Genomic DNA, 13,273 nt, shown 5'->3' on the forward strand with positions numbered 1-13,273 from the left:
ACTAAGGTAGCAGGCAGAGCTGTACTCAGGTTCTTGCGCTGGGCGGAAGGAACGACGCATGGACAGACTCATCGGCGCCTTGGTCACTCGGAACTTGCGCAGTGTGGGTCTGCTGTTTGGCCAATGAAGTTAAGACACATGGTCTATGTGAATTCATTTTATTTCTTGGGAGGGTCTCGGCAGAGGTTAATGATTGACATGCATAAACATGGCACTTTGGTCAGTCATATTTCCGTTGTTTCTTTAGTCTATTTCATAAAGTGAGTAATTCTCTTTCGTATAATATTATGCTTACTATAATTGTAAATTCACTGAACGATAAGCAATCCTGCTTACGCCAGTGGGTTGCAAAATAAAGTGCCAAGCTTACTCTGCTCAAGTCAAACATATAGATTCACTATACCACCGCCCAGTCAACGTTATTAAAGACAGTATCTCACTGGACTGCGTCAAATGGCGGCAGGAATTTGCGCCAACTTTGGAATAAACGTAATGTCTAGTTGTCATATTAAGAATTCGTTTGTTCGTTCCTTCGTTCGTTCGGACTCTTTTTAATAGTGCCTAGTGGCACATATGGCAGCAGTTTTCCTTGCTGTTTCAATAGCAGGGCATATTTTTCAAGGGAGTCATATAATACCAATATTGTTATGATCCTCGGAGAAATCGTTGGAATGTATTACTCTTTACCGCTGATTTGAACGTTCACATCCGTGTATAAAACACCACACGATAGATTTGCTCCCTGCCTCGTTTGCAAATTACACGCTCTGAATGAGCGACGTCGCTCAAAGCAAGGACAAAGAAAGGTCCGAAGTGCCAACAAGAAGTTGGTGTGAATCAATAAACAGCCAACCATGCCGCCTAAACCCAAAGGTACGTTGCTTCTTTCTTAGCCACTGTTGTAGCTTGTAAGAAATTTCATTATAAGTGTCTAAACCTTGTGTCAACTGTTGACAAGCCACAGTTGTTTTTCGCAGAGCTAGCGCTGTTTTCACTTAATCACCGGGGTATAACATAGAATACCGTTACATCCTGTAAATAGTGCCCAAAATCCTGTCAATAGTGTAAAAAAGGAAAGGATGTTCCTGTCAATAGCATTGGCTATATGATATACCTTACATCTAATGTACTAACGTCCTTGATTAGAGCAACAGGAATCTGACATCTGACCCCGCCCCCCTCCCCACGTAAACATTGCAGCAGACGACGCGTTTATGGGAAAGACCTCAATCGCCCACGGAAAAGCCAGAGGGCGTTTATTCGCGTTTGGGTCGCACAGAAAGGCGATACGGAATGAAATACAAGACCCGGCTGTCAAGCCTGTGCTGCCACAAGGCCTGTCAAGTCAACACATCGGTACAAATTCAGGAAAATATGCGTCAAGAATTCCTGAAATTTTCGTCTGCCAGCTCCTCGTGCGTGGATACAATGGACGTGTGAAGAGGTGTCTTTCGAGATTTAGAATTATGCCTTTCTATATCATATGGAAGAAAAGCCAATATGTGTTTTTATCAAAGAAAAGGTTTAAATATTTTATTTTTTTCATAAAATGCAAATAATTTTTTGAAGTATATGAAAAGAATTGGGTATATTTTATGCATTAAACTGCTATTATTTGTCAGGCATTGAAATATCAAAATCGCAAACTGCCTTTCCTGCCGATGTGAGGGTGTTGGTCTGCTCGAGTTTTCACACCAACATTTGCAAAGAAAATCGATTTTATTCCCACATTCCGGTAAGTATGACCTTCTCAACAACATTGCAAGGTTAATCAAGATGTTTTGTTCAAGTAAGATTTGTTATGAAACCGTTGTGTGGATTCATAACATTGCAGTAAACGATTATTCAAGGCGGACTGTGAAATTTTGTAACTTGCTAACGGCTGTCAACAGATGCACGGCGTAAGTTTGACGCCCTCTCACGTAACCATGTCATAAACTCGGCTGTTAATGATCACATTAGCTGCTGCAGGTAGTTATACAGGGCACTCCAAACAGAGTATTGTTGTTTTTACTTCTGTATGGTACAATTGTTCTCGATCATAATATGTGGAGTATAAGCTTCGCCTAGCGACTTGTAACAGAGTTGCCACACTGTGATACTGTAACTCGAGAGTTCCAGCTGTTTTAGTGCCGGATGTCTCAAAGCATCTGCGTGGATGTAAGTTTTGCACAACTACTGTGAATGTTGTTACCCATTGGAAAATTTTAAAATCAAAATATATTATGGGAAGACTTTCTTACAAAAACGTTTGTCTCACATCAACACTATTAGTAGAATTGACAATCAGTTTTGGAGAAAAGCAAATAACTTTTATAAAGGGTCCATGTAACGTTTAAACGTCATCGTAAGAAAAGTTGCAATTTTTTGTCATTTTTTTATATTATGAGTTGAATCTATCTTATTACACAGCACAGCGATATCCATAACATATGAATGTTACTTGGGAACATCTTGAACATCTTTGAGTTGTCTGCCATTTTATCCAACTTACTGATGCTTCGAATGTGACAAAAACGCAAATATGTTGAAAATGAATTAGACGTATCAATCTGACTTGAGATTTTAAAACACAGAACATTTTTTTTCTTTTGGCGCCAAAATTTTAGTCCATTTTCACTGGGTATTGGGGTTATATAGAAAAAAACGTCTTTTGGAAGATTCGAGGTTGCTGATTCAGATGGCGGACATGACATCATTTTCTGACATAATTTGGACATCAATATCGTTGCCTTTGCAACAGAAGTCTTGGCAGACTGTAATATGAATAAGACACCCTTATTATTAATATTAGTCAACATTTTGTTTAATACCTTTAAGTATAATTGAAATACCCTATATAGAAGATTTTAGCCAATGAGATAACATATAACATTATGACATCATAATAATGTTATATCACATCACAATGATACCAATGTTGCAGAAAAGATAAAACTTTACAAGCTTATCATCCCCTGAAATTTTGTGATGGTAAGCCAAGCCGTTTTGAAATTACGAAGGGGGGGTCTAGATAGGCTTAATGTTTGTGTTACAGATTCAATGTGAGATTCAGAGGAAACAGAACAATATCTGACCAATGTTTTGGTGCACTGGTGTGTAATAAAATAAAACAAAGTAGAATATCTGTATTCAGCAAAATATACCAGTAATTTGGAAAAGTAGTTTCTCCTCTCGCCACAGTGGAACGAAGAAACATTTAAAACAAGTTGACAAATGATGTTCAATTGCCCTGATAACTATCACTAGAAAAGACACGTAATAAACATTGTGCTGGCTCTATCGGCAATGTTAAGACGTTTAGCGTACCACCAGAGATTTTATCGGTGGCCGACTGTGGGCACTGTAAACATACTTGTAGCTGTCTGCTCCTCCCTGTCTAACAGCTGTCCCGGCTGGACAGCATAGCCTCTGGAACAGGCTCTACAAGTTGGGCTTTTTTATGTTGTCAATAATTTGCCAGTTGATCATCAAGGAACAAAAAGAATAAGTACGGGCTTTTCAAAATTTACTGTTTTCATAATTGCAGCTTCGTTCTGATGGTATATTTGCTACTAGTGGATTGTTAAAACATGGGAGCAATCAGACAACAGTACAAAAATAGTAGAAGGTATGATGTGTAAATATGTTTAATTCTCAATAACAGTCGATGTATTTTTTTAGCTGTAGTGGCAAAGTGAATGATTTGAAAATGTTAAGTTTGCTTGACGTATACTGTGGATGTCAGAGTAATTCTTGATCCAATTTAGGGAGTCCTGCTAGTCTTTAATATACAAATGTGTATCTTTGGGTACCGAATAAGCCCCCATAGTGTAATTGATGTAAACAGCTACATGTAAACGGTACATATCAAAATGCGCCTGGAGGCCGGTTTGGAGGCTAGACATATCCCACCCGCACATGCTGATGTAAACTATCTGACAGGATGACTATATTTAGCCTGGCTTGACTCTCATACCCCCTTCTTCCTGCACAGCCTCATAGGATGAACATTTGGCAGTGAGATATCAGTGAGTGTCAACTAACCGTTTATCCTGTTGTATTGTTTAAAACAACATAGTTTCTTAGACTATAGTGCAAAACTTGATAACCCAGCTACCAGCTGGGTGCAGGTATGTACTTCAAACCTGCTTTCTGTATATGATAGAAACGTTTTCAGGAAGTCGTACATTGTATAGGACGTTTTGAGACAAGCATGGCTGCTGTCCAGGCTTTTTTACTGCGATCTTTCACCTCAGGGTTCATTAGATTATCCTTTGTCTGACATACTTCATATTTATCATGCGTGAGGCAACCCCAATGTAATTTGTTTGTTCTTTGACATTTTTGTGTAAAAATCTAGCAAAATGACATCATGAAAACAGTAGGCTGGGGTGAAAACTTGTACATACTGTATCTGACTTTGTTACTCCCTCAAACTGTGTGACACTCCCCTCAGATTCTGTTTTAATGTTGATGTTCTATCACATGTTAAAGCATTATTTTTTGAAATCCAAGAACGAAGTCTCATTTCCTTAGACTTAAATTTTATAATTGTCAAGCAATGTTGGCAATATTACTCTCTCCCAGTCTGTATCAAATGCAATAAGTTATGGACTCAATTGAATCCTTTCCACTATAAGGATTCAATAACGCACTCCATAAAACTGTCCATAAAAATTATGTACACAACAACGTCACACATACGTGATTATGCCATCAAGTAGTGGAGATGAGATGATCGACATGAATTGAAATGGAAACTAAGTTGTATACCAGGGGTCAGAGATTCGGGGGACCTTTCAGTTCAAATGTTAAGTGGGGCGATTCCCTCACGTCTGTCCAGCTGCAATAACATTAACGATACATAACCTGAGTGCCTGCTGCATACCTGATGTTAGATTAGCCATGTCATCTCAGTTTCACTCACTCAAGGATGTAAACATGGGTGTTGTGGGCTCTTGTGCTGTAGCATAGGAATTTATTTTATACATCATGAGGTTCTTCTGTTAGCAAACAATATGAGTTATAAACGTTTACATCATTGTAAACGTTTACCTTTCTTAAAGGTAAGGGATGGTCAGAAATAATTGCATGCTCTGCCCCACTTATAAGTCTTTGTTTCGCAAACATTTGATGAAAACAAAAGGATAGGGATAAAATTTGCGTCTAATCACATTCACTCCTAGAAACTGTTTGCAGCAAAGTGTAGACTCTGTGTTCATGTTTTCATGAGCATTTAAGCAATATTTTCTTAAATCTAAAAAGCAACACATTAAATCTGTACTCCAGTTACTGTATATTAACATATCTTGAGTTCTCATCCTTAGTCTTGACTATTTTGCTTTTTGATTTCACAATAAAGCTTAAATTTAATATCGTAACTGTGGCTCAACTGTTATCTAAAGAATGCTATGGTTGACAGAGATGTCTGGAAAGAGAGGGTGGAACTGGTCAGGGCAATCCACCTGTGATGATGATGATGATTGTGTTATCTCTTGTAGCTCACTGTGTGTTATTTCTTGTCCTCCACTCTCCAGCAGTCTAAGATGGCGTCGGCAACAGACCGGAGCAGCCCGTCGGCGGGTGACATCAACCTGACCTGTCCGCTGTGCGAGCAGCACTACAAGAAACCCAAAGTCCTGTCCTGCCTGCACTCCTTCTGCCAGGCCTGCCTGGACAAGCAGCTCCAGAAGGAACCCGGCACCGCCCTCGCTTGCGACGTCTGCGAACAGGAGACCTCGCTCCCCTCGCAGGGGCTCTCCGGCCTTCCCGACGACTTCGTGGCCAGGAACCTCCTAGAAAACATCCTCCTCAGCTCGGCTAACATCGTCTGCACCAGTTGTACCAGCAAGTCTGCCGCGGTGTCGCGCTGCATGGAGTGTGCCAGCTACATCTGTCCTAACTGCGTGTCCGCCCACAACTGGATGCTCTGTTTTCAGAACCACCACGTGGTCCCCCTGGAGGAGCTGCAGGGTATGTGTGTTTCTTATTTTGTTCTGGGTAATATCATATGCCAGCTGCTATCTATTCTTAGTCCATTGTTAGATCGTATTTTTTTCAGTTTTTCATCTTTTGTATCTACTTTAGTTGATTTTCTTATCAATAATTTATGTCTAGTTGCTAAATTAGAGGTTCAAAATTGGTTCAAGATTGGTCTCGTAATACTCCAGCACTTTCTATCTTGTACACAGAATTAAATGTTGGCTTGTGATCTTAATCTGTGTGAATCCAGTTTATCTGAATAATCTGAGAACTAACAACTAAAATTGATGCAGTCTAAGTAATATGGTATGCATGTCAATATAGGGTTAGTGACCTGCTGCAATTAAGCCCTACCTATTGTAAGCTTCTCACATTTCAGCCCCTGGCTGCGAAGAGAGAGTAGTCGCAACCCCCTCCCCACAATAATGAATAACAAACTGTCTGGTGTTTTTTTTAGGTACTGCAGGCAGGAGTGCCCTACAGAGACCAGTGTTCTGCACCACCCACCAGGGAGAGCCGCTCAAGTTCTACTGCAACACCTGCCAGGTCCCCATCTGTAAGGAGTGCACCGTGCTGGACCACGCCATCACCTCCCACAACTACGTCTACCTCACCGACCAGAACGTGGCGCTGGGCAACGGGCTGCAGACGCTGGTTGAACAGGGCAAGGAGAAGGCAGACAGTCTCAAGAAAAAGCAGGCGGCCTTGCAGGATTCTGCTGTGCAGATCGAGAAGCAAGGCGAGGAGGTTTGTTTGTTTATTTCTATCACAAATGTCATTAATTTGTTTAAGTTATACTGTTCATTTCTTTGTCAGTTCTATAAACAAGAGTTGATTGGTACAGTTGATTAGCAGGTACACTAATAACTAGATACAAATTCAGCTACCACCAGTTTTGTAAGGGTCTTTTTGTGACTATTTTAGACTGAATCCAATTCCCAAGGTGTATTTTGAAAACGGAAGGTAAGGTTGATTTCATTTCAGGTCATACAGCAGATCAACGAGACGATAGCCGACTTAAATACAGTCCTCGAACAATGCAAGGAAGAGCTGGTGGAAGAGCTGAATGACTGGATGGCCGGGAAGCAGGAGTCGCTGAACCAGCTGCAGTCTCACATCCAGGACACCGTCGACAAGATTAACCACGGGTGCAAGTTCACGGACAATCTCCTCAGGCAGGGCAGCCACGTGGAGATCCTCTCGCTCAAGTGTCAGGTGGAGACGCAGCTGCAATCCCTCCTGAGGTTTAACCCCCAGCACAGGGCAGAGATACAGTTCAGGGTGAACGCTGATCTGCTGGAGCTCATTGAGAAGGGGTCTATCGGGTCCTTGAAGAGTGACGACCACGATAATGTGACGCAGCAGCTCGCTAGCGAGGAAGCCAGTCCAAACGAGAACGAAAACAGCCCGTCCAGAGGGTCATCGTACTACTCAGAGTCGGGGTTCAGCGATGGGTCGGGGGGTGGAAAGTCAGGGTCAAAGGTTGCAGGAGATGTTGGCAACGCTGGTGCGGAGTCGGCGCCAGAGCTGCCACCCAAGGGAGCACAGCGGCTCCCGTTCGAGAAGACCAGAACTTTCTCCATCCATGACACCCCAGAGGAGATCGTCATTCCGCCTCAAGATGATAGCGAGGAGGATGGAGAAAGCGTGGAAAGAAGGACGGGCTCAAAATCCCGCATCCCCGACGACCGGCGCCAAACCTTCATCCTCAAGGACTCAAACCAGGTCGACGACCTCATTCCAGTCGTTGGAGACAACAACGGGAACCGCTTCAAGGCAAACTCGCCAACGGGGTCGTTCAGAGGAGGGAGGGGGTCATCAAACCCGGACCTACCACCCCGACCCCCTCCCAGAGCTCCCACGGGGATGCAGAGGAAGCAAAACTACCAAAACGGCGGATACAAGACCCACAACTATTCTCACAGTGTCAGCATGTCGTTGGAGTACCAGCTCGGCGGTTATGGCCAGTCCCCTGGCCTCTTCAACCAGACCGGCGGCATCGTGGTGAGCAGGTATGGAGACATGTACGTGGCCGACCAGGGAAACCACAGGATTCAGGTCTTCGACAGTCGCGGGAACTTCAAGTTCCAGTTCGGTCGAGAAGGTAACTTTGGGCTTGGGTGTTTTAGATCAGTCTGTCATTATCCTCCTTCAATCTGCTTGTTTAAAGTTTGTGATTTTAGAATACTTATATGGTCAAGATTGTCATAAATTGCCTTAGAAGTCAATGCCTAAGAAGTCAACATATTGACCATTTCCAACTTCTGTCTTGCATATTACCTTTTAAAAGTATGCAATTCATCCAGCAATATATTTTTCAAAGCTGATTATAACGGACCATTTATCAATTTATTAATTCAAGGGAAATTTGATGGCTGCTTGGTGTACCCAAACCACTTGGCGATAACTCCAGATGGCAACATCGCAGTCAACGATCCTGGCAACCGCAGAGTACAGATCTTTGCCCCGAACGGGGACTACTTGGGAAAGTTTAGCGTGGCGCACATCAAAGGAGTGAAGGACATAACGGTTAGTCACGAGGGACAGGTGTTGGTGCTGGACCACAACGCCAAGTGTGTTCACGTCTTCAACCAGCACGGGAACCTGCTGCAGAAGCTGGACCTGTACAAGCAGCTGCGCCTCCCGACCTGTATTGCCACCACGTGGACAGGTTTGTTTGTTTGTGTGCTTGCATTGTGTTTGTTTTGGATTGAGTTTATTCAGTGGAAGGCCTAGAGAACACTTCTAGGCACTGAACTGTTTGTTTGTTTGTTTTACAATCACCTTGATTGTGGCAATGAAGGATATTTTATCAAGGTGTCATGCGTTTTACAAAACGCTTAAGCCGCATTGGGCTTATAACACACACAACAACATTTAATATGTCTTGTATGTCTTGTAATATTGGTTTGTGGACTTTGCTTCCCTCCTCTGTCCTTCAGGTGATGTCATCGTGGCCGACCGCAACCCCCACAGCATCAAGATCTTCGACCGGCGGGGAAACTTCCTGAAGCAGATTCCTGTGAAGGGGTTCGGCTACTCCCCCGTGCGGCTGTGTGTGGACGCGCAGCAGAACCTGGTGGCCCTGCACCACAGCTACGGCTACTTCCACATCACCGTGTTCCGCCCCGACGGGTCCACGCTCGTCACCTCTCAGGGAATGAAGAAGATGTTCTACGATTTTGACATGACGCCCGATGGACATCCGGTTGTCACGACAACGGACGAACACACAGTGTTGTACTTCAGCCAACTGGTCAGGACAGGCAGTAAGGATAAATTCCAACTGTAACTTATAAGAAACATGAACTCCAAAATGGATGAAGGAGTGAAAACTTTGTTGCTGTCGTCAAGGACATCATGCCATTGTGCCAACTTGGGAAACTTTGCCCTGCATTTTTTTGTGGAAAAAATTAAAGTTGGGACACCAGAAAGCCTGAAAACTTTGTTGTCATCATCAAGGACATCAGGCCAACTCTGTGCTAACTCGGGAAAACTTTGCCTCTTAATTTTTTGTGGAAAAAAATGGACACCAGTAGGCCTGGAGCTGACTTTACAAACAGAACTTTTAAACCGTCGTAGGTGTGTGGAAAAAAGTCCATGTGTTGCAGTAGTAGGTAGGTGGGACAGATTGGTTGGTTCAGTTTTGTTCAATGTTCAAGTTTTACAATTTGCTGCATACTGTTGTTACTGGTGTCTATCTGTGTTTATTTTTTTATAAGGGGTAAAACTTGAACTTGGTTTGAAGAATCATATTTATTTGGTTGTTTTGATCTTAGTTCAAGTTTTTACATTGTTGCATTCTTACTACATTTCTACAAGTTTGTTTTTATGCAGTTTGATTTTTCATGGAGGAAAAATTCGGTGTGACAAGTGTGCACTCTAAGTTGCGACTTTCTTCATGAACAAAATCACCATAATGAATGATATGATTCACAATTTTATAAGTCAGACAAAGAAGAAAGACGTGCAACATTTGCTGTCCTTAAATTTGTAATATCATCACATACTGGATTCAGTCACAGTTCACAGTTGCATTAGTTTATAACCGTGCATAGCTGATATTCTTCTGAGCTTTATTCTTTACTTGCCACCTGTAAGAGGGTTAGCAAGCCAAGTGACGCATTTCTGACATACATCTCCCTTTCCACAAGTGACCTTTGACATTTTGAGAAATAGGATTGGCTTCGAATTAGGATAACTGTCTCATAAGCTAACCAGCTTAGAAAAGCAGTTTTCTACTTCTCTTCAAGGAGAGGATGAGTCTGTAATAATCTTCTTTTGGAGTTCGCTTCAGATTTAAACTCAAATGTTTGATTTTGTGCCTGTAAATTTCATAACACCTCAGTTACAGGAATGTGAATGATCTAGTGGTGGCATAGTTGATGGTGCATTGTTCAGACCCAAAGGTATAAGTTTGTCTGTTAAAGAATATTTTGCTATGTAAATGAAATAATTTGATTACTATCAGATCTACAAGGGTTTTGGATAGCATTTTATTACTTTTTGCCACCTAAATGTACCAGTTGTAAGGATAACACTTACTACCAGGCTAGCTGACCTCCTGGGGTGTAAGGAAGATTATTTCTCTTAATCATGAGCAGTACACGTTTCTGCTTTAAGCCATACAACTGAAGGAAAGCCACAAAATTCAATTTATAGGCAGTTGAAAGTCTAACCCTCTTACCTTTGATAAACCCTTTACTTAATATGCATTAGTAGGACTAGGGCAGATCGGGGAAATTGGAACAAAATTTCAGCTCAATTCAAGAAATAATCCCAGACCTTAACAGCCGTGCCTTTTGCAATGCAAAACTGTCTTCCAGGAGAAGATTTATATTCTTTTTAAGTCTTAAGAAACAGTAAGACTTACGTACTTCTCAGAACAGTTTGAGTTGCGGTAAGATCACACCAGTTTGATTTCTTGATTCTCAGAAGTGATATTTTTATATAGAATTTTAGCAAGAGGAAATCACAAATACTGAAGACTGGATGGAAAACTTACACCTGTCTCATGTTGGTATTGCAATATAAATTATTTTCTAAATCTGAGAACCAAGGAATTGTATTGATGTGGACTAGTCTAGGAGGTTCCTTGGTAAGAGGATCAGTGGCAGTGTGGGCAGGGATAGGTGTATTACTGTGCATCTTCACCCACTAATCAGATTGCTAAAGCTTAGCCCTTAAGGCAGACCTTTTGATAGTGACAAAGCTGTCAAAAGTTTTAGAATGTCAATTTCGTCTGGAAATAAGGAGATTTTGGAGACTGATTTTTGAAGTTGAGGGTTGCTTAATGTATGTTAGTTATTTTTTATTTTTTGGTGGAAGGAGACACATATACAATGCTTGTGAGTTGAAATTTGACTAAAATCAGAGTACCAAAGGAAAAACTTCTAGAAAGTTGAATGGGATGGATGATAAAGGTGGTTATGCTGGAGGAAAATGTATTGAGAATTAATTTTAAGTTTTATTTCTCGTCTGTAACTATGGAAGACTTGAAAAAAATGTATGTGGGACAAATAAGGAAAGGAAAGGAAGGCAAGAAATGACTTTTTATGGCTTTTAGTGGAAAGAAGTTTTAAAAGTTTAAAAGCATTGAAATTAATTAGATAAACACTTTTCTTCAAAGTTAATGCTTTGAGATATGTTAATCACATAAAAATTTAGATGGTACACTTTTCATGATGTTGAAAAAGTGGAGGAAGAAAGAACTTACAAACAAAAATGTTTGTATGATTAAACTAAGAGGTTACGGGTGTGAAATGATTTAGAGTATGAGGAGTTGATATTGTAGCATGCAATTATGATATAATCTTTTAGCAACTAGAGAAGTTTTGAAGTGTGGAAGCTTGTCGCAAGGAAAAGGAAGGTGGAACTTTTTGAAAAGGGGTTGTGAGGTTTGAGAGGGGAAAGTAAAAAGGAGGGAGCTTAGACTGATGTTGGTATTGATATTAATTTTTATGGAAATAAATAGTGTGCTTTGATAGTATGAAATATGAAAGGCATGGAAAGTGCATTTGAAAAAGATGAGAGGTAGAAGGCTTTGTAAAGCTAAGGGCACAACCCGCCGTACGTGCAATTTGTCCATACTTTTTTTTTGAGGCCACGTTCGCCACGTATTTCTGAAAACGTGGGAAACGACTGTCAAGAGCGGGGAGGGGGGAGTACAAAAACGCATGTCACAAAGTTTTGCCGGCACGTTAAGTTCTATCGCGTGTCTGCGTACTCCAAAATCTGTCGAATTCCCTACGAGTCCGTATGGAGGCATTACTTACCACTTGCGGAGCCCAAAAGATTGCCCATGTTTTTGACACGTACTGACGTAGACAGCACGTTTTTGCACGTATGGCGGGTTGTGCCGTTAGCTTTAACAGTCATGGAAGTTATATGATCGAGGAAGTTATATATAATGGGAGTGTGCAAAACACAGGAGTGAAATAGAGTGGAATAGAGTGATTAGCTTTAGGGGTGTTGAAAAAAAATAATACTATGATATATTATGTAATCACAATAATGGACATTTGTGTTGAGGATGCAATGGAGCTTATATATTGGTTGTCAAGCTGTGACTTTTGGTACTTTGGTGGTTAGGCCACAACATCTTTATTTGTTGTTTCTCGGATTTTTTCAGAAAAAAATTGGGTTGGTCGGTCAAAACAAAAAACAAACAAAAACTTTTGCAAAAAGTTGGAGGTGGGAGAAAAGGGGCTTACTCAACTTACAGTTAATTCAGGGGGTTCCTGGTAGTAAAGTCCAAAGTTTGAAGAAAAATCATTAACGTACCATCCAAAATAGGCATGTACTGCTACTGGAATTTGAGTCCCATAGCTAATTTGAGAAAGGAGAGGCTGTAAAATTTTGTCAACATAAGGTGTCAAAATCAATTGGAAAAGTTCCTAAGTCTTTTTTTTCCAAATCGGAAAAAATAGGGTCGAGAAATCCTAGAAACAACAAATAAAATTGATGTAGCCTTAAAATGGAATTGATGAAAACTGTGTGCACTGGGAAGATCAGAGCTTTGGGAAGGACACAGAAGATCAGTGTGAAAAAGAAAACAAGAAGTATGTATGATGATATACTGTTATTTTGTTCCTTCCAAGTCCAGCTCTATGCACAGTCAAGTTTGAGGAAGTCACATATTAAGGAGTATTATAAAGGTTGAAAAGCACCATTGGTGGAATAGTTCAAGTTTAAAGGCATTGACTCTTTTTTTCTTCTAAATACCACATTTTCTCATCATTTTATAATTGAAGATGGTGGCATCTTGTTTTAAGAAATTAATCTGACAAATCCAGCCACTTACAAATGG

General features: G+C 41.0%; 1 protein-coding gene across 1 annotated transcript; it reads left to right on the plus strand.

Moving 5' to 3' along the window:
• The first annotated feature begins 1,647 nt into the window (after positions 1-1,647).
• LOC118419769 (E3 ubiquitin-protein ligase TRIM71-like) lies at positions 1,648-10,328 on the plus strand. Its single transcript, XM_035826353.1, has 6 exons — positions 1,648-1,735; positions 5,520-5,955; positions 6,422-6,711; positions 6,949-8,068; positions 8,327-8,635; positions 8,907-10,328. Exons 2-6 carry the CDS (start codon positions 5,529-5,531, stop codon positions 9,254-9,256), a joined length of 2,496 nt encoding a protein of 831 aa, XP_035682246.1. The 5' UTR covers positions 1,648-1,735; positions 5,520-5,528; the 3' UTR covers positions 9,257-10,328.
• Positions 10,329-13,273: the final 2,945 nt, after the last annotated feature.

Source organism: Branchiostoma floridae, chromosome 7, assembly GCF_000003815.2.
Source record: "Branchiostoma floridae strain S238N-H82 chromosome 7, Bfl_VNyyK, whole genome shotgun sequence".
In the NCBI taxonomy this organism is placed as follows: Eukaryota; Metazoa; Chordata; class Leptocardii; order Amphioxiformes; family Branchiostomatidae; genus Branchiostoma; species Branchiostoma floridae.